The sequence below is a fragment of the Melospiza melodia genome, chromosome 6 (genome assembly GCF_035770615.1).
Source record: "Melospiza melodia melodia isolate bMelMel2 chromosome 6, bMelMel2.pri, whole genome shotgun sequence".
In the NCBI taxonomy this organism is placed as follows: Eukaryota; Metazoa; Chordata; class Aves; order Passeriformes; family Passerellidae; genus Melospiza; species Melospiza melodia.
In genome coordinates, this window is record NC_086199.1 from 72022343 (window position 1) to 72043492 (window position 21150).

The 21150-nt window shown below is 46.4% G+C and overlaps 1 protein-coding gene across 6 annotated transcripts in view; it reads left to right on the top strand.

The window, feature by feature from the left end:
- Positions 1-4768: 4768 nt before the first annotated feature.
- The window catches only part of MAPKBP1 (mitogen-activated protein kinase binding protein 1), a 99535-nt gene continuing 83153 nt past the window's right edge, over positions 4769-21150 (top strand). For 5 of the 6 annotated variants that reach the window (XM_063159070.1, XM_063159073.1, XM_063159076.1 and 2 more), the window contains exons 1-2: positions 4769-4854; positions 5658-6001. In XM_063159070.1, coding sequence (XP_063015140.1) covers positions 5885-6001 — 117 coding nt within the window. In that variant the 5' untranslated portion in view covers positions 4769-4854; positions 5658-5884. The remainder of the gene's footprint in view (positions 4855-5657; positions 6002-21150) is intronic. The other variant, XM_063159072.1, reaches the window with a different exon arrangement.

Here is a 21150-nt window from a genome sequence, read left to right on the forward strand (position 1 = left end):
TATTCTTAACTAGGAAAGTAACTTTTTTAAAAAAAAAATCACTTCCAAAATGTTCCTTTTGCTTGGAGCCCTACAGGATTTCAGAACTATTGCAAAATGCTATTTCTTAGAAAAGCATGGAGGATTTCTGCAACAGAGAAAAAACTTTTCAGATACTTCATTACCTAGTGCTTAAAAATATGGCATTTAATTTGTTGAGGCATCTGTTCTTTCATTACTTAAGGCATCTCTCAGAAAGACTTCTTTGAGAACACATAATTCAAGAGCAAATGCTGAAAACGTCAAAGATAAATGACATAATTTATTCATGGTACATTATCCTTTCTGTCAAAGAAGAATTCATGACTCTAGAGTGAAGCTGAAAGTCCTGTGGCTTTTGGTTATCACTAACTGATCTCAGTGAAGGCACTGCCCTGTGGAGATGGGCCCTACAGGAACATACTGTAAAAACACAAGCCTTGTTCAGAAATAAAGGTAATCTGTGGCAATAGTGAGGAGGCAATGATGGCACTTTAACAAAAGAAACAGCAGCAAGCTCTGGGGTGAGTGAGCACAGAGTGAAGCACTTGCCCAGCACAAGTCACACATGCACCTTTGATAAGCTTCAACACAGTGGCTGGCCAGCAGATTACCAGCTTGACTGCTGCCATAGGAAAGCTTATTTTGGACAGCACGAGCAAGAGCAACATCAGGAAGCTTGTCATGGAGCAGCAGGTTTACCAATTGCTTCTAGCCATGCCACTGGATGAAAAGCAGTTTCTCCATTTCAAGTGGGTTGGTATTTCTTGGAGGATAGGGCTGGGAGAACAGAAGCCATGCAGGACAGCATCATCTGCTCTGGTTTCACTCCAGCCAAAGCTCCAGTGGTTGTAGAGTTAGTGCAAGGGTTTTTCACTTTCATAACCTTTCACAAATTTGATACTACAATTGGAAAATTGTATATGTCTAACAATGAAACAGGTGTGTGGTGAGACTTGTACTGCAATACCTAGAGGAAACTAGTGTTTCCTGCCTGTTTCCCTTTTGTGTTATTGAGATCAAAGAAAAAAAGAGCAAGTGTTTTTATTAATGAAACTATAGAAAAAGTTTCTTTAAAACCACTGGCAAGATCTTTCTCCTTAGGACAAAATGAAGAAACTGTGACATTTCATGCTGCTTCAAAAATAACTAGAAAGGTAGTATGCTGTAGTCTGAAAATCTGAAACATCCGTTGCCTGTCCCAGTTCCTTTTCAGTGAATTTAGAAGTCCAGTGATGTTTCAGAGTTAGCCTGTCTCTTCAGTCACTTCACAGACACAAAGAATTGTAATCACAAATCACATTATGCTGTGCTCAGCTTCCAACAAAAGAGGAACAATTCTACTTGCATTTAAACAGCGTCTCCCAAGCACACATCTCAGCTGTCCCTTGTTTTCAAAGCCATCCCTCAGCTCTTTCCCAAATGCATGCACTTCTCCCAAGTGTGATGACTCTAAAGTTTTAGTGTTGAACAGCAGAAATTTAAGAACTATTGACTACATTTTTTTCCTGTGCAGTGCCAGGTCCTAGTCCTGTACAGGCTGGTGCCCTTTTCGAACTCCATATCCACTGTGAGTAGTTCCACTCACTAGAACTGATAGCCTGGATTAAGCTAACCACATGTGTAAATCTTCCTACAAGAGGGATTTTATTTTTGCTGCAACAGCAGGCCTGGTTTCCTTCACGAGTTTCTCCCCACCCTTAGCATAAAGACACTGTTGTTGAGCAATAGGACAAGAGGTTTGGTAGGAATGGACAACATTCACATTTTCTAAAAGAATCCTTTTTTTATGTGCCACCTCTCAGTTGTAGACTATGTCTGGGGCTGAAAGCTAAGACACCCATACGATTCCATGATTCTATATATACACTCTTAGCTCCATGGACATCAATTACTTTCATTTTAAAAACAATTGCAATGTTACCAACTCTTGCAATTTTGTTGTAAATCCCACAAAATTTGATATCTTTTGAAAAGCCATAGTTCCCAGAAACTTATGACATTTTCACACAGCAACAAGCATGGATTTCTCCTTGGCACATGTATCAAAACAAAAGCTATCAAAGGTTAGACACTGACATTTTAAATTCACTTCCTGCAAGTTACTGATAGAGATTAGCAGTATGCCCTATGGGTGTTTTCATCAATTTATGCAGGTTTCTGACCAGATAAACCTTAAGATCCTAGTCCTGCAAGCCCTTGTGCCTGCTCAGAATCCCACCTGGAATGCAAACAAACTTTTCCTGAAATTCCAGTGGCGCAGGTTCACACAGTCACAAGCTGTGATGCTGGCAGTGTGCTGGCGACCATGGGGAAGACCATAGCCCATGTGGATCATTTGTCATTGAAAATCTCTGCCTGAACTTCAGCAAATTTTCATGGCCTGTATTTTTGGAAAGATCCTCTCCAGTTGCTATGAATAGTCTGGGTTTGAGTTAGTCACTGAAGCCGGGACAGTCACCAAAGAAAGGGAGTAGGTCACCCACAGCAGGCAACAGGGAGCCAGAAAGATACTCCAAGGATGTGGGAAAAATGCAGTAAATGGCAGGGCATGTTAAGGAAGAGGGAGCTAGCAGGACTTTCCCATGCTATGAAAGGCTGGTTTCCTTCCCCCCTTTAGGGTTCTGTTGATACATGCAATGTCTTTGGGCTGAAAGACAGAGCTGCATCCTAAAGGTATGCCTTCTGACAGCAATTCAGGCTTGCTGGCTCGTGAGATCTGCCTCCCCACCTCCTCTCATGTGGTTAGTAGCTGCCATGGCATGGAAGGGCAGCTGTCTCTCTTCCCCCTTGGGAAGCAAAGGAATTAGCATAGTGGCTCCTGATCTCTTCCTTGGGGAGTGGGTATTAGACAGCTCCAGGGCAAAACCCTCTTGCTGGCCTGATCTGTATTGTGTATTTGTTTCTAGGCTCTCACCTACTAGGAGCCAGCGCACAAGTGTCCAAATTTTTGACTCCGTGGGGTGTCTTGATGTGCCAGTGGGCTGCCAGACTCCTAACAAAAACTTTGAAGAGCCGAGGGGAGAAGGAACTCCAGGACTTCTTCATAGTTGGGAACTGTCGCAGACATTTCTCCACAGAAATCCTTTCTTTCGGATTTCTGCGTCTTCTGGAGGCCAGAGGCTTCAGAAGACAAGGTAAACAATTATTATCAGCTGCTGGGGAATGCAACAGGGACACCTTGATTGGCTCATTTCCTATGTTTATAATTAAGGGCCAATCACCAGTGCAAGCTAGGGGACTGAGTCCTTGAACACAACTTTGTTGTAGATTCTTTTCTATCTATTCTAGCCTGGCCTAGCAGCTCTGCAAACCTCTCTCTATATTCTATTTAGTATAGTCTTAATGTATTATATATAATATCTTAATAAATCAGCCTTCTGCTCAAGAAACAAGATTCACCGTCTCTCTCTCACCAGCTGCGACCCACTCAGGCGCGGTAATAGGGAACCTATCCAGTGGGGCCCTGCCATGCCATTGTGTGGTTGTGGGCTCCCATGGTCATCCAGGAATACCCAGCTCAGGCGCTCATGGGTGTGCCTTTGCCAGCAGCCTCCACACCACCTCTGTGAACATCCTAGCCCTGGTAAAAGATCCACACACCAGATGTGAAGTGTCAGCTGTCCCACACTATAGGGGCACAAGGTGATATTCTCTGTCCCCTCTCCCACCCCAGAGCAGCAGGGTGACAAGGTCTCACGGTCCCCTTCCCCAGGAGGCTCCTATTGTGGCACAGGCAGGATGTGGTGACCAGCCAGGAAGGGCCAGGCAGGTGTGTGGGGCAGTCAGGTCACTGTGACACCGCCAGCGACAGCAACACCCCAGGCATGGTGTGCCGACCCACTCTGAAGGGGGAAGAAGCACCCAAAATTTGTAAATGCTTTTGTTCAAAAGAAACAACTCCAGTCAGAGGATTGGCAAACAGTGCAGTTGAATTGCAGACACACTTACTCACACCAACAATTCAACCCGTTTGAGAGACCAAGATGGGTTACATGACATCGGATGTTGTCCTACCTCTTGTATTATGTATGGGCCAATTTTCCAGATTTCTGGTGTTGTTGTTCAAGGGATGCTCCATATTTGCTTAACTGTTGTTGGCAAGTGTACTTTGGTTATTTTTGGGAACTACCATATTAAGTTTGGATGTTAAGCTAACCCGTATTCCATTTCTGCCGGAGACACTACAGTAACGGGTTCAACCAGGAAAAGATGGACAGGGTGACAAGGTGACAGGGCACGGTGGAGGTGGAGGGCGCAGCCATGGGTGCTGAGGGGCGGCGGGCATGGTAGGACGGGCCTCGAACGTGCCTTTGACCTTCCCCCGGGTCTCGCTTGGCCCTTGCGGGGGAGACGCGCCCTCGGATCCCCATTAGAGCGTGACTGAGCTCGACCAGCGCCGGCGGCTTCCCCGGACCCGGCCCAACACAGGCTCCCTCCACAGAGCCCCGGCACGGCCGCCGCGCCGCGATCCCTCCGCCAGCGCCGCCCGTCTCCCTCCGCCGCCCCGGGGCCGCGGTTTGGCCCGCGCGAGCCGCCGTAGCGCGGCCGGGCCGGGGCCGGGGCCGGGGCCGGGGCGGGCGAACGGGCGGCGCTCCCCTGTGCTGGCGGGCTCGGCGGGCGGGTCCCGGCCTGGCCCCGGCGCCTGGCCCGCACCTGGCACTGCGGAGCCGCCCCCTCGCTGCCGCCCCCTCCCTGCCGCCACCGCCCAGGGGACGGCCCCCGCCCCGCCCGCGGGGGCGGCCCGCGCCGCGGCCCCTCCTCGGGGCAGGCCGGCTGCATGGGCAGGCGCTGCGGGGCACCGCGGGCGCCGGGATCGCCGCTCCTGGGCGCCAGGTAGGAGACGTTCAACGCGGCGGGGCGCGCTGGGGCGGGGGGAGGAGGCGCAGCCCCTGACCCGCAGTGCTGCCGCCGCAGGGAGGAGGCTGCCGGCTGCGCTGGCTTGGACTTCTCTCTTCCTCCCCGCGCTTCTGTCTCCCCTTCTCTCTGTCTCTCTCTTTCTTCCCCCCGCCCCCATTCTGCACAGAAGCCGGGAGGATCATTCACTGCAGACTCTGACTGCATCCCTCTCTCCTCCCGCCACCACCTTCTACTTCGGGAAAGGTGGAGGTGTTGGCCGGGGGTCTGTAATCCTTGGCAGCAGCTATAGTGCCTCCTTGGTTCACTTTATAAATAGGGGTGGGGGGACGTGGAAACATCAAGTGCCTTTATTATCTGCTATCACGCACTATGTAATTGTGTGGGCTTAAAGCAGAGATAGATTTGTGAGAGTTAAAAACTCCCCCGTGTGTATTCTGGAGGTTTTTCTGCGACTCGGTGTTTAATAGTCAAGTACAGCATTGTGCTTTCCAGGCTGTGAAGCATAAGGTGGAATGGACATGTAAGGAGCTAAAGCAAGGGGTGGGAATTTTTGTCTTTTTCATAAGATGATATTGAAATGCAAAATATAAACTTTGGATTTGGGAATTGGTGTAGATGTGTTAATTGATACTAAATGGATGATAATTTGTGTGGAAACCTCTGAAAATAGTAATGCTGCCTCCATCCCTGTAAGCGCTTGCGTTCATATTTCTTGCAAAGAATGAGGCTAGAATTCAATTTACTGTGAATATCGTATTGACTCACGGTGCATCTTTCAGTTTAGATTGCTGCTGATTTGATCCTCTGGAATCTGCAAAAGGAAAGTCTGCCAGGCTCTGTGAATAGCTCTGCAGTGTAACAGGAGTGGAGTTCCCGAGCAGAATTGCCGAGAGATATGTGAATGCGTGGGAGCCAAGCTGAGCCCATCGGTGTTTCTGCCTCAAACCTGGGCTCGTTCCCTAGGCACAGCCTGTGTGTGGGGTGAACACCTCCGTGGCACCTGGAGATGATGTCAGTCGAAGGGTCGACGATAACGAGTCGCATCAAAAATCTGCTTCGCTCCCCTTCCATTAAGCTGAGGAGAAGCAAGCCTGGGAACAAGCGAGAAGATATAGGCAGCAAGGTGAGTGCTGTGTGGTGCAGCAGCGTGCTTTAACTTTGTTGCATAAGTTTCCATCTGTACTGGTGATGCTGCTTTGGGAGACTTGGTATAACTGTAGAGTGATGCAGAGGAACTAACTGATCTGTGACTGATCCTTCCTGAAGCTTGTGTCCCTCTTTTGAATTATTCTTTTTGCTTGTGTGATATGAACCCAGTCTGTATCAGAAAGCTTTTGGGATTTCCCACACGGTGGTGTGTGGAGTTGTTACAGATGACTGACAGGAGGAATGCAGTGCTGCCTCTTCCTCCATGTTACCAGCTGGGAGCTGAGGATACAGAAACACCTCTTGTGTGTAGGCAATTGCTCTCACCCTGCAAAGGAGAGTTCTGTGAGCATGTGGGGAAGGGAAGGATGATATGAAAGATGTGAAACATGTCTTGAAGGTATCTGTTCAGATAGCATCTGTGTTCTACAGATTGGGATTTGCTTTCTTCTGTATGCCTCAGACCTCCTTTCCTTGGGGTTATCTTCTGTTGGGTATAATTGGTTCTTAAAATCCATCGTTCTTCTTGGTGTTTTGGAGAATTCCTGACAGGCACTCACTGACTAGGAATTGACTGGTGTCATGAGGAGAGGATGACTTAAGCCTGGCTTCAGGGAGTGCAAGAGCTGGGTGGCATTGCTGACAGCAGGTGCCTCTGAGTCAGGGCACCTTGTTCTGTCCCTACCATTAATTCACCTGTAACCCTGGGCAAATCACTCAGCCTTTGTGTAGCTCTCTGTCTCCATAAATAGAAAACTTAATCCCTCCCCTTTTGTGAAGACTTGCTAATAAATAAGAAATGCTTGTAATACATGTCTGAAAAGTGTATTCATTGGCTCAAAACAGTAATGTTTCAAAATGTCTCTCTTGAAGCAAAGAGTGTATCTAAAATTTCAGGGGAAATAAATGACACTGTGTCTAAAAATGGTCTTTCCCCAGCATGACGTCCTGTTCTCAGAACTCTGGTTCAGGTCAGAGTTTCCCTTAGATGGCTCTTTAATATCAAGGAACACAGTATTCTTCTCTTGCCAAGCAAGAGAAAAACCTGCCTGGCTTCCTCAAAGTTGTCTAGGGGAAAGTCCTTGGTTCTTGTGCCTGACCTCAGTGTGTGCATGTGCATGTATGTACATTTCATGCAGTCTGTGGACTGCTGGTGAAATGTGCTTTGTTGGTGTTTGTTGGTCTGTATTCTGCAGTGACTTCTACTGGAAGACACAAAAGCCACTTGTACCTTCACATATGGTGGGCATTTGATTTTGGCTCTGTGGTCTGCACACTTCTGTTCAGGGCTGGGACCTGCTGCTACATACCCTGGGTATTCTGTGGTACCTGTTTCATTTTGCTTTCCTTACATTTGTCTTTTGGGAGAGCTCCATTTTATCTTTCATGCTGTCTCCTAGTGTGCAGCCAGGGCTGTATGAACCCCTGGGGAGGGATATCATGAATTCATTCTGCACCCTCAAATTTGGGTTTCAGGGTTGGATTTTGTCTATCTTATTAGTGAGAGCCGTTAATCAGTGAGGTGCAAAGGAACTGATGGGGAGTTTGCTGGTAGAATGAGTTTGGCTGGCAGAATCAGTTTGGCATTATGAGGAGTTAGGTGCAGGTGTTGGTTTCCTGAAGTGGTCTGCTCTGAATTAGCTCAGGTGAGTTAGGGTCTGCCATTGGTGGGCCAGCTGGAGGAGCCAAGGTGAAAGGGAGTGGGCCCTTTATCAAAGATCTTACAGATGTTGGGTATCTGTGGAGACACCCTCTCTGCTACATGTGTGCTCCTCTGCTTTCCAAGGTGAGAAGCAGTTCTGTTTTTCTAAAATAGCAGAAACAGCATTCAGTCTGCTATTTGGTGTGTGTAAAAACCTCAGGACTAATGGTGACCATCATATACATCATTCCTGAGGGATCTTTTCTGACCGGCAGGAAGGAGTCTTTGAGGCATCTTTGTCTCTTGGACTTTATGAGAAATAACTGCTCTGAGAGCTGTATGAAACTGGTCAGGTGTAAGCATGGAAGGGTTAATGAAGTTGGTCATCACAGCTGGACGCTGCTTGGTTACATAGGATGGAGCTGGATGGACTGTTGCCCTAAATTAATGCCTGGAAGATGATATTGTGTTTTGCAGATGTAGGTGAAGACCCAGCCCTCAACAGCTGTCTGAGTGCCTCAACATTTTATTGCAGCCACGTGCTCTATTTAAGGTGGACAAGCACCCTGGGTGGCACTGCTTAAACTTCCATGAACTGTGGTGGTTTGGATTTTTCCCCTCCAGTGGGAAGTGTCCCAGCTCTTTCCTGAAGAACCCTTTGGATGTGTGAGGCTTGCCAGGCTGTCTCAGTGGTTAGGGCCAGAGCCCTCGGGCAGTTTGTCATGCTGAAGGGAAGGCCTATGAAATTGCCTCCTTTCAGTGAAGCAGCCGTGTACTGCTGGGCTGGCCGTGGGCAGTCTGTGGGAGGCTGGCTCTGCAGAGACCTGTTTGTGCATTGCTGTGGAAGGGGGAGTGTGGGTAAGGAGAGATATTTTGCATGATGGCTGTGCGGGACATGCAGTGTTGTTACTTGGGATCTGTACAAGAGAGAACTTGTTTTGTGACTTCGACTAGGACTAATCTTGCTGTGATTAATGCATGGTATTGCTGTAGAGCTCCAGGAGATCTCTATAGAAGTAAAACTAGGGAGCCAATAGATAATCATGGACATTAAAAAAAAGGAAAAGGGGGGGACGAATGGGAGCTCTAAGTAAAGCTTGTTGACAAATGGGATATAGTGTTTGGTTTTGTTACTGCTTTTTGAAAACAGCTTTTGTTTAGTCGGAGTCCTGATTTTTGTTGCTGCCTGACTAGTTTTGTGGTTAGACTTCTCCTTTTTTTGTGTGTGTCTTCTCATGTTCATGGGAATCCACTTTTGCTGTGCTTGAATCCACTTTTGCTGTGCTCTCCAGTTCTCTACTTTTTGTGTTGAACCAATATAGACCTAGGGTACTGTGACTTAAGTCTAAGGCTTGTTGACTGTTGGGATTTGTAATGTATTGGTGTGGCGGTTGGAAGCTAAAATTTCCTCAGATAAGTTGATTGGCCTGCATTCAATTTCTAGAGGATTACTAGCCCTGCCAGAAATCCAGCCGTGCATCTGGTCACCGTGCTTGTGATTCCAGTAGAGACTCGGGGTTAAAAGCTGGGCGCTAAGTGCCTTTGAATCACCCTGCAGAGCAGCACCATCAGGACAGAGGGGAAGCTCAGGCCTGACCCATCTCCCATTGTTAAAATGTCCTAGTTGCTGTAGTATCCTGCTCACAGAAGTAATGTACCTAAGCAAGTACAGTTCCTGCAGGGGTTGTTTGTATTGTTGAGCTCTACACTTGTAAATATGAACCTCTTTTTAACCGATGTAGCAGTGCCTGTTTCAGGGGGGAGGGTGTGTGCGGGTATCCTTAGTCAAATCAGATTGCGAATGTCAATGTAAAAACAAATTGCTACAAAACCTGCTACAGGCTTTCCCTGAAACAGGAAGCCAGTGAATCAAAGAAACACATTTGGAATTTGCTGCTGTTGTCTTTGATCTCTGCTGTTTTTTCTAAGCCAGAAATATTTCAAGTTGTCTGTTTAAAAGAGTGCTTTGACTAAAACCTGAATTCCTCAGCAGGAAGTCATTCAGCAGAGAGCTGTTGTGTTGTGGTCTCTCCCCTCTCCAAGTGGCATGCAAACATGTGCAGCTGGAGTGCCTGTTCCTGCCCCCTGATGCTGAGTTGGACTGGGTGGCTCTGCAAATGCTTCTTGAGAGCTTTAGTTCTGAAAATGAGCCCTGACTAAGTTGCTCCTAGTGGGACAGGGTTTCCTGTCCTCCTTTGGTGAGGCATGGTCTGTTCTTACTGCCAGCCAGTAGAAACAAGTACTTCTGTGTAATTCTGTGTCCTGCCAGTGAGCTTGCACAGATTTAAGAGGAAAACAAATCCATGGAAGCTTCAGACTCCTCATGTCTTATCATTCCCAACAAAGTTCTCCAGCTTCTTAATCCCCTGAGATCTCAGCAGGGACCACAGGCTGTCCTGGACACAGGAGACTGGAGTCATGTTTCTGGCCTGACTGTAACTTCCTGCCTTCAGCACACCATCCTTTTTGTTTGAAAATATTGTGGCTTCCAGCATGAATCGTGTCAGACCACTGCTGGTCTTAACTGGATCAGCTGAGAACTGCTGAACCTGAACTGTAACAGAACCAGAAACCAGACAAGTTTAGTTCACTGATATAAATGCACCAAAAATCATCACCTCTTATTAAATCACTTCAGGTGCAGCTGAGGCTTGCTGCAGAGTGGGATTCTTTGTAAGTCTTTGGGGACTTGGTCCTGCAGCAGCAGAACCTGCTGGGTTCCCAGGGGGCTGGATGCAGGGCTGAGCAGCCTGACTGTGAGGGTGAGATAGGGAGCAGCCTGTCTGCTTTTCTTTTGGCAGGGTTTGGAAGGGTCTTCTACAAAATGATGGCACTTTTGAGGAGCTAGTCAGTGCAGTATTGCCCCATTCATGCTTTTCATTCCACTGCAGTCTGAGCAGTGCTCAGCCCATCTCTGGGACCAGTGCAGCCAGGGGCACAGCTGAGGGAATGCCTGTAACCTTGATCTGGATGTCTGCTACTGTGCCTGTTCTGCTTCAGCATCCATGAGTATTGCTTGACCCCAGGTGGTAGCTGGGGATCTCTCTCACAGCTCTGCACTGCTCAGTCTAAATGCAGCCAATTGCTTCAACAGCTTAGGGCCTGCTGTTCAGACATGGAAGGGATTTCATGTCTGTCTCTGGTCAGGCTTATAACAGTGTCCCTTAAAGCACAGGACAAAGGCTGGTTGGGTTCTCCATAGCCAGACCTGCATTTCAGTGGCATGTCTGTATCTGTAGATAGTCTGTGGAACAGGTGAGAGTGTCATAGCTCAGGGCTTGAATGCTTCCCTGCTTGGTTCCCTGCTCTGGTCCTCCCTATTCTACCTCTGGATATGTGGTGCTCAGGGTGCCTCTGTGTTTGTGAATAGTTTAACACACAGCATTTTCTTGTTCCAGTCTTCAATCTGTGAATGAGATGCCTTGTCTTGAAAATACAGGCTGATCTGGCTAGCTCCCTTGGTATAAACATGAGTGTTAAATGTGACTTACATTCACAGAGCATATCAAAGCCAGAGTTTTTCTGCTGGTGAACTACAGTGCCAGTTGACTTTGGATCTTGAAGTATAATGGATATAAAAAAAACCAACATATTTGGTCTTATAGCCTGCAGTTGTGTGCTTAAAACACTGTGATACTTTTTGCCAATCTTGAAGCAAGATTGCTGGCAACATCCATTCTTCTAGCCACCCCTAAGTCACGTGCTGTCTTGACTGTGAAAGACAGCAGGAAAACGTCTCCATGGCAGGAGGAGCATGATGAGGTGCTGGGGTGAAGTCAGCATGAATAACACAAACCAGGTCATCTGCCTCAGAGGTTTTAATAGTTCTTGCTTCCTGTGGATGGTCATAGACTGCCTACCTGGATAACCTTTCAGAGCTGCTGTGGTCCTGCCTTGAGTGTTGTTCTTCATCTCCTTCAGATGAGCTGGGCCCTCTGAGAGGGCACACAGGACTTGGCTCACCTGGCTGGGGAGGCTCATAAGCAGGTTTCACACTGCTGTCCCTGCTGTGCTGGGTGAGCTGTGTACAGAATCCCCCCTTTGTCCATGGGCTGTGAAGCGTGTAGGGTTTGCCAAAGACCTGGCTGGGATAGTAAGATGGCAGAGATCAGGCTGTTCAGAGATGTTGCAGGTGGTACATTTGCTGCTTGCTAGTCAGAGCTGTTGTTCACTGTGATGCTGAGGGGGCTGGTGGAGAAAGGCATCCTCTGACACAGTGGAAAGAGACCTCCTTCAGAGTGTACCATCTGTTTCACTAGCTGCATGCTTAGCTCTCCCTGTGGTGTATCACCTCATGTGTTTCAGAAGGGCAGAGCAATTGAAGTGTTGGTTGGGAGTCTGACCAGGCTGGGCCAATATTTGATTTTCCATCATCAGTGATCTGTAAGCACCTGTGAAATGACTTGTATATTATTTTACTGTCCTCTGTGTCTAGTGGAAAGTAACTACAGGGCACCACCTCCATTTTTGGCTGAGAAAGTGGTGGTCAGCATTTTGATGGCCTGGAAAATTGAAGTAGATATTTTGTTTCCTGTTGATCAGGTCCTGGGGAGAAGTTGCTTGATTAGCCTTGGTGCAGTTTTCTTTGTGAGTGAAAGCAAACAACAGATACTAGCTACTCTTTGGCTTTTTTCGAAGGTTTTGATGTTCGGTGCCAGGAATGGTGCGTACATGGCACTCAAACAGTGCTTAGCCCTGACATTAATGCTGAGTGATCCCAGCTAAGGACTGAATAATTAACTATCACCAAGCCCAGTTTCAGTTACTTCAGGCTTGTGTTTGTGCCTGACATACCTGCCTCCGCATAGCTGGAAGTTTCTGAGGGCTCTGGTATGTGCACAGCAGGGTTGTGGCACGCTTGCTGCTCTGGTTCCCAGCTCCAGATGTGGGCTGGTCCCTGTGCCTGAAACCCTGCAGGCTCTGCTGAGGCTGTACCCACCAAAGGGTGGCTACTGCAATTTGGAAAACCCTCCTGCTATTTCCCTTCACCACAGGGCTGCTTATCCTTGCCCTGAGCATGTTTGTGTGTTGTGCAAGGAAAATGCAACTGAGGCCTGCAGCTGTTGTAATCAGCTGTGCTGTGTGATCTGTATTCAAAATTATCAATGCAAATGTGACTCGTTGCTAGTATCTGTATGACCATAGACTGCAGGAGCATCCCATCTCTCAACCTTGCTTTGATGAGCACTGGACAGACAGGATAAAGTAGACCCAGACCAGAAGAGCTTCAGGTTTAAAAAACTAAAGGGATGGAAGGAATGGGACATGCTTTTTCTATACAGATATGGTTCCAAACTCCCACAGGAAGTCTGAGGCAGACCTAGAAACTGAATCTTGATCCTCTAAGGCCAAGTCCTAGCCTTAGTGACAAAGCCCAACCTCTTGGAGATTACCAGGGATGTTTCTCATCTCTCCCATGTGAGGGGGACTTGTGTTCATTTAAGATTATTTGCTCTAAAGTCCACAAACTGTGCTGTTGTAGATGCTGACTTGGTTCTATTGTCACTAATGATTTTAGTAGCTCTAATGATGATGACTTTCCAACAAGCTCAAGCAGATTAAGCACCATAAGAATTAGAGCTGTGGAAACCCCAGTAAGCCTTGTAAATTTGCTAGTGTCCCAGGAGACCAGTACTGTTGTTAGTTACTGTGAGGAAACTGATTGAAAATAGTACTGTAGAGGACTATGAACTGCTGGTGTATTCAGAGTTTCCAAGTCAATAGCAATAAAAGTCAGACCTGCTTGTTCTCTCAAATACAGTATTAAAATTCATAGTTGGTCAAGATAGCTAATGTGATATAACAACTAATATGAGATTTCTTACCCAATGAAGTTTTAACAATGCCATTCCTTCCTTACAGTGATGCTTCTTTAATTTCTGCATCTTCCTGACACTTTGCACAATTAGCCTGAAATTTCCCCCATCATGGACTTGAGAGACACTTTTCTCAGGAAAAAGGTACATTATCTGAGGTTGCATCATAGTAGAGAGTCATAACATTAAACAAATGTCTTGAGAGCAGGTAGATCTGAAAGGGGAAAACAACTAAAAGGCAGTGCCCATGGATTCAAGGATATAGAGTTGTAAAGCTTTCTGCTCCTGTTTTTTCTCCCAGGTAGACACTGTGAAAAGCAGTGCTGCCTCTGCAGAAACCCTTCCCTATTGACAGACAGGCCCAGCACGGGCAGGTGTTTGAAGTGCCAGTATTGAAGTGTTAGCTACCTCTCCTGTGCTCAGAGTGGTAGCCTTTGAGGTCTCCCAAGGGCTTTGAAATTGGCTGCTCACCTTTGAGTAGCACATAAGGGGCTGCTTGCCTTTGAAGTCTTGTTTGTACTAGGGATGCTTTCATTTACAAAAAAAAAGCACCATTGCTCAGGCCAGTCTTTGCACCAAAGGAGCCTGAGCTCGTTGCACAGTCCCTAATGCAATCTAGATGCTGGAGATGCTCCTGAAACATTGAATAAGACTGAGGGTGAAAGAAGTGTCTGCAAGACCTGCCTGCTTATTTGGTGGCAGGTCTTGGTGTTCAGAACTCGCTGTGCTCTGGCCATGGCCATGGTGTGACTGGAACCATGAGGGGGATAGGGATGGTGTCAGAGGTATCTTGAGGGAGCATGAGTGTCAGGGTGTACTTGGTTAAGCACTTGCCTGTGCTAGAAAGAATTAGCAAGCTGAGATCCAAAACCAAGCTGGTCTTTATGGTAACACAGCATCAAAAGAGTCTGTTGAATGATCCTGTCCCACAGAGAAACAGGCTATATGAGTGAAAGGACTTCTTTCTGCCAGTTATGTTTCATCAATACTAGTCTTTTCTTCAAGAGCTTCGTGTGGGCTAAGACTGATGTTTTTCATGCTCTTAACCAGTGTTTCTTTGCTGCTGAATTATATAAAGGTAGAGTGAACCTTGAAATAGAGCTCTGTAATTTTCTTTTGAAATGAAGTTAAAGTTTTTGGGTTCTGTGCTCTGCTCTACAGACTGTCTTTGAGCCTCTTCTTTCCCTCAGTGTAAAACAGACAGGGATACTTGTCCACTTTCTGCAAAGTGTCCCAGCGACCAGGGCTTTAAAACAGCTGCATAACTCCTTGTGTTTGGCTTATCTCCCAGTGTTGAACTAGATGTAGTGGTTCTGAGCACAGTTGTTTCAAACCTGCTTTGGTGGTATCATCCTTCTTGAGCAGCTGGGTCCAAAAGCATTTCTGACTGTAAACTGGAACTGACGAATTTGGGATCTGCTTTTTTTGCTTAAGCCCATCTTGTCCCAGCTTATCTAGTTTTCTTGGACTGAATCATGGCCAGATAGGCTTTAGATATGGTTCTGTGTACCTTTCCAAACTATGAGGGCTGGCTGGAGAGTGTTTGCCCAGTGTGTGCCCCAAACTCTGCTATGGGAGTGGTGGTTGAGTGCAATGGATACAAGGTGACAGAAAGCGTTCTTAATGAAATGCATGAAAAATATTTCTGAGTCTGTGGTAGGCCTCAATGAACGTAGCTGTTTCTAGAAGCCTGAGCAGCTTTTGAGGCTGGAATTGGGATTCTACTGTCCTCTGCAGCAGGAAGATAATCTTCCTCCCTGATAATCCGTGGTTTGTGCTGCCTGTCTCTGCAGGCTTGCCGAGCTAAGCTGTTGAGATGTATTAACACGCAATCAGCAGCGTGAATAACTGGTGCTGGGGGAGGATGAGGGTGAGGTGCTCTGGGTGAGAAGCAGCTTCCTTCAGCTTCCTTGCCACTGCCTGCTTTGGCTGTAACTTCTGAGAGAACAGGTCTCCTGCATCACTGTTGTGGTGAGTGAGTTATGGACACTCGCTTTGTGAAGTTCTCAGCCCATTTTGTGTAGCAAGCTGCAAATAAGCTTTTTTATGTCTGAGCCCTGCAAAAAATACTTTTCTGATGGAGCCATCAATGGAAAAATGAGTGTGGTGCTGGGGGAGAAGGTGCAATGCCTGGACTATCTCTGCTGTGTGTCGAAGCTGCTCCAGGCCCTTGGAATGAACATCTCTCCCCAGGAGTGTCAGTGTGTAAACACAGCTGTTAATAAAATGGCCAGGGGGCTGATTAGTGAATTTCTACATGGCCTGCTGGAGCTGGGGTGAGAGCCAGTGGGCCATGCAGCACCCAGGCCACAATTGCATGGCCTGGTCTGCCTGCCTGCTGGCAGTTTCATGGCTTCTGCCCTGGCTTCTTCCAGGTGCTGCAGCCTCCGTGGCTGTGCACATGTGTGGTGTGCTTGGGAAGGGGCACTCTGACCCAGCCTATGGCTCTGTGGGTATCTGGTGCCTGGGGAGAGCCCTGCACTGCCTGGGGCCTGTGGCCCTTGGTAAGCCTGCAAAGCTTAGTTTAAACATACGTTTGGGAAAAGGAGACAGCCAAGCTCCCAGTCTATAATATAAAAACCCTCTATAATATGCTCAAAGTCTGTGTTGTTCCAGACAGTGCCTGGACCTTCATGGTGTAACTCTGGTGACCAAAGTTCTAGGCTGACCAGCAAGGCTGGGAAAGGCCGCCAGGTTGCTGTGTGTAGTAACATTGCCCTCCATGGTAGGGGGTATGGTGCACTGGGCAGCTTTTGGCTTTGCATTTCTGCCAGGGAAACCGAATTGTCTCATTTGTTTGGAAAAATCTGCCTCTGGTGAAAGAGAAGTGTTTTACAGGGCACCTGGGGACCTCTGAGGTTACCAGGGGTTGAGAAATACTGCTTGCTGTGGACATTCATATGCTGTTACCCTGGGAAAAGAAGAGTGCTTGTTGCAATAAGGCATTTAGTTTTGCTGTCAGTATTTTCCAGAGGTTTAAAACAATTGGGAACACTCATCACCTACTGCCTAAAGGTTTGTTGGCAAGCAAAATAATCTCTTTCTTTCTGCTCCTAGTTTTTTCTGGCACTTAGGGCCTGTTGTACTGGGAAGAGCAACCCAGCCCTCCTTAGCCAGCAGCCCTGGCTGAGGAGAGGAGGAGGCTGTGCAGAGTACTATAACTGTCCAGACAGAGATGAGCTGGTATTCCTGCCCTGGGTTGTGGGGAGGGGAGTTGGGGGCCTGAAACATATTTGTGTAGCATTTGGGATTAATTGAGTTGAGGAGCTCTCATACTGAAGAGATGGCAGAACGATAAATCATCAGTGATCTCTGTAGCTGCAGAAGCAGTTAGGACAGAAAGAAGTGCTTAGAAACAAAATCCATCATAGAATGTCAAAGTGGGTGGTTTCCCTTGCTGGGGAGAGGGTCTTGTCTCTGGACAGCAAAGGGAATGCTGCCTGTGCATTGCAGCCATCTTTCTGGAAGAAGAATTTACTTCCAGGTCTGCTGCCTGTGTTTTGTCCCATGTCCTGCTCTCCCACTCTCTACTGTGATTTCATTTGGATGCTTTTCTCAGATCCCCAGAAAGGAAAGTACTGTAAAGAGCTGCCAAGCAGGGTTTTGCCTTGTAGAGTGTACTGAAATGCTGAGGCCTGGTTGGATGATGGTATGATTTTGTTTCTATTTTTCTGTGTGCGTGTGTTTAATACGAAGGCCATACTCTGTTCTGGTTCAGTGTACGTTACTTTTCTTAGTGTGCCTGTTAGTACTGTAACTTACAGCCTGATCTTTTCCCCTGCTTATGAAGTGACAGTGGTATTATGTTGCAGCTGTAATGTACACAGTCTTACACAACTCTTTGTAGTGTTTTTAGAGTTGTGATGACCTTGAAAGGTTTAAAAGAAAACTGAATGCAAACTCTGGCGCCATTCCTGTGGGTGCTTCAGCATGTGCTTAACTTTGTGTAGTGAGGTAGTATGAGTGTGAGTGGTTTGTTTTACCCAATGGATGTAAAGATAAGTGTCTCTGTGGCTGATTGCAAGATCAGAGTCTCTGTGGGATGATTCATTTAATGCACGTAACTGTATCTGTGTGCATGCCTTATATGTATATCATGCAGTTGTCTTCATCATGTTTTGACAGCTGCACTTTGTCCAATAATCCATATTTCCTGAATGTGTTGCTTACCAGTCCTGTGAAACATAGAGACTGTTTCTCTTTCCCTGTTTCACATCCTCCAAATAAGCAGTTGACCAGAGAAATTGCATTTTTATTTCCCCCCTGAAATTGGTTTCCCTTTTTCTCCCCATCTAGAAGCTCTCTGACAGAGTGACAGAGCCTCCTCTGATCTAAGCAAGATGCTAACCTGGCATGTTCAGGAAGGGCAGTTCCATCCCTAAAGTTACAAACAGGTTTATGCAGGATAAAGCTAGGTTATTTATACCCCAGGAGAAGAGACGCCTGTCTCTCCAGAGGCCTGAGATGGTGGTCATTAACTTTTCCACTTCCCAAAACCAAAGGTGCTGTGCCTTTTTAGATACTTGTGAAGTGTTGATTATGCTTTTCTGCTCTTTAAAGCTCAGTCCCATTGGGTTCAGGCAAAAGAAAGGCAAGCTTTTTTTAAAAACATGTTAATCTGTCCTCCCTGTCCACCCTCCCAGTATTTAGCTGTTGCAGAGAAAAATGTGATGAAAGGTTGTTTTTATGTGTGTTGGGAAGACTGGCAGGGCTGTATTTGAAGTCTGTGAGAGGGACAGTCTGGTGAAAGGCATGGTAATTATCACATCTTGCTTTTTTTGCATGTGGGCTGCTGTTTGCAGCTTGGCTCACCTGAGGTCGTGTCAAAGCCTAGGCTCAGCACTGGCATCAGTAACCTGTGAGCTTTCTAGCAAGTGTCACTGGGACCCCTGCAGCCAGTGCTGAGGTAAACAGCCTTCAGGTGTTGGGCCAGGGCTCCTGCCCCTTGTCATTCTTGTTTCTTTTCAGTGTGTGAGCTTATGGGTACTGGATTCAAGTCAGATTCATCAAAATATAGGAGCACTGCTGGCATTTTCAGTACAGGGTTTACAAATAGAGCTGTGCACATCTAACTATCTTCTGTTTGTCCACTCTTAAGTTTACAAAATGCAAGTGGATACTGGCAGATGCTCTGTGTATTGCATGTCTGCCCTTATGCTGGCCCACACCCATGTCACCTCCATGTGGTGTCTTGGCAGTCAAACACTGTATCTTGATGTGACAAGAGCTGGTTCTAAACTTACAGCTATAAATCTGTTGGGGCTACAGTGGAGGTCTGTCAGTGCTGTGCAGGTGGCAACTGGCTTATTTAGCTTCTGGGTGGATAAAATTTAAATTTTTTTTCCTATCATGGTTTATATTTCTGCAGTTGTAGAGCCTGTTCTGGTTACAGTGGATCAGCAGTTAACAGAGTTTATGGGACATTGTTTCCAATTGCTGTGGTCTAAACATATGTACACCAGCATTGAGTTACTTCTGCCTGGAAATAAGCCACAGAGCTATATATAAAATATGTTTGAACTGGTGCAGTAATGTTGTTGGTATAAATAGAAGAAAGTGGTAGACCCAGGGCTTCCCTTCCTTACAGCTGATTCAAGAAGACTTTCCAGATACTCTATCTCCAGTGGAAAAGGCTGTGGAAGGTGGCTGAAAGCAACAACAAATGCCATATGGCATGCCTTCAGGGAAGAGCATAAGTGCTTGGGTCTGGAGCATTGGCTTCCTGCTTGAAGATTGCTCGGCTCTTTTCTCTTGTGGTGAAACATCTGTCAGAAATCCCAGGATTCAGTTTCAACAACCTGGTGGCCCAACACCACAGAGTTTGGTCTGTGACAATCGTAGTTTTTTCTGACTCCAGAACTGTTGCTGAGTTTGCTTGAACTGTCGGACTTTTTCCTCTCAAACTGTTAGACAGGTAGTGTGGGTACTTGTGGAGCTGCCTTGGTCATCATGATGTCACACATGGTAGGGAGCAGTTTGTTGGAGTGGCATCATCTGGGGTTTCATGGGTGCATCGAGATGCTGCTGTCATCTTTTGAGCCATGGGCACCAAGTGTAGGACTTCTCCCAGGCAGCGCTTGTGAACGTAACTCTTGCAATTTAAAAGCAGCTTTCTGGTTCTTTGTTGAGATTGTTTAGTGCAAGTATTTGCTCAGTCAGCTTGGCTGCTGTGGCAGATTGTGCCAGTTTCTGTGGTCCTTTCTGTCACTGATAGATTTGTATCTCACCTAAAGGAAATGTAGGAAATAGCAGAAAGTACTGATAAGCACTGAGCAGCCAGTTTTAGTCTTTGCTTGTGGATTATATTAATTCCATCTTTGAACTCTAAGTACTTCTTTTGTCTTTGGCTAATTTTTAAACAGAGACAGTAACCCAGTATTGTCCCCTAAGTGCTCTATTGCAGGTATCAACCTGCAGACACGTTTGCAGGTCTTTCCTTAAACAGACTGATGTACTTAGAAGAGAGACAAGACAGTGTACATGTGGGAATGTTTTTGGGTTTCGGTGCTCCAACAAACAATTCTACAGTCATTTCTTTCTGCGTTTTTGTGTAAGAGTGCAAATCATCAGCTGCATTTGTTCAGCTCTGACAGGCCATCAGCTCTGTTTCATCCAACACCTCTCCTCTGGGCAGTGATGGGAATTGCAGCCTGGATTCATGCAGGAGCCAGTTCTGGTGCAGCAGTGACAGCAAATCTTGTATCCAGCAGTTGCCCACTACCTCTCTGCCAGTGCACCACAGCAGGGAGTGGACACAAGCTGCATAGAAGCTTCACAGCTCTCTTTTTACCAGAGAAAAATACAGTTTGACCAGGGTTAGCATGGTGGTCCAGCACAAATAGGGATGTTCTCTCTTGTGCTGCTTTGCTCTTCCAAGTGTTTGCCTGGTTATTATCTCCCTTGTTTAAACTGCAGAAATGTACTTAGTTCAGGTGTTTCTGAACTACATGTGTCACTCAAAGTTATTTCTTATTCAGACAGACTCTGCTAAATGCTTCTAAGCAGGTGAATGTGTCTAAAGCTATTTACCAGGAAATTAGGAGGGTTGCCCCCCTACTAATTATGGAAGACTGGAGTTCCATAATCTCTACTTTTGCTTTCTACTTTTTACAACAGCAATTTCTGCTAAGAACTAAGAATGTAAAAGCAGCAGTTCTTTGTCAAGTGTTGAAGCAACAAGAGTTGGTTGTGCCCTGGATCTAGGGCTTTCTGAATTTCTAAACAAGAGCAGTAAAAAATAGTGGTTATTGCAAAGGTTTGCTTTCTTGAAATGTGACAGAAACCACATGGTAACAAAACCAAGAGGTTTTTCAAGTATGTGGATAAGAATTGTTTCCTCTGAGTATGGTGTTACTTCCCCAGTTCTCACATTTGGTAATTCTACCAGTTACCCATGTTCCTGAACCTAAATGCAAGTTAGAGGAGACTTCTTTTCCAGAGCTACTCCCTCTTTTAGGGTTTTAAGGGACTTGGATGGCTTTTTTTTTTTCTGTTAAGTCACTTTAACAGCTACTCAAATATGTCATCTTATCTTGGACTACTGTACCCCTCATTTACAGACTTTGTTTCCTTCAGGAAAATAAACTGAAAAGGTCCTTGGGGAAAATCCCAGGAAGAAGTGATTTAGGGGCAGAGTAAGTGAAGAATGAAAGCAAGTTGAATGAATGA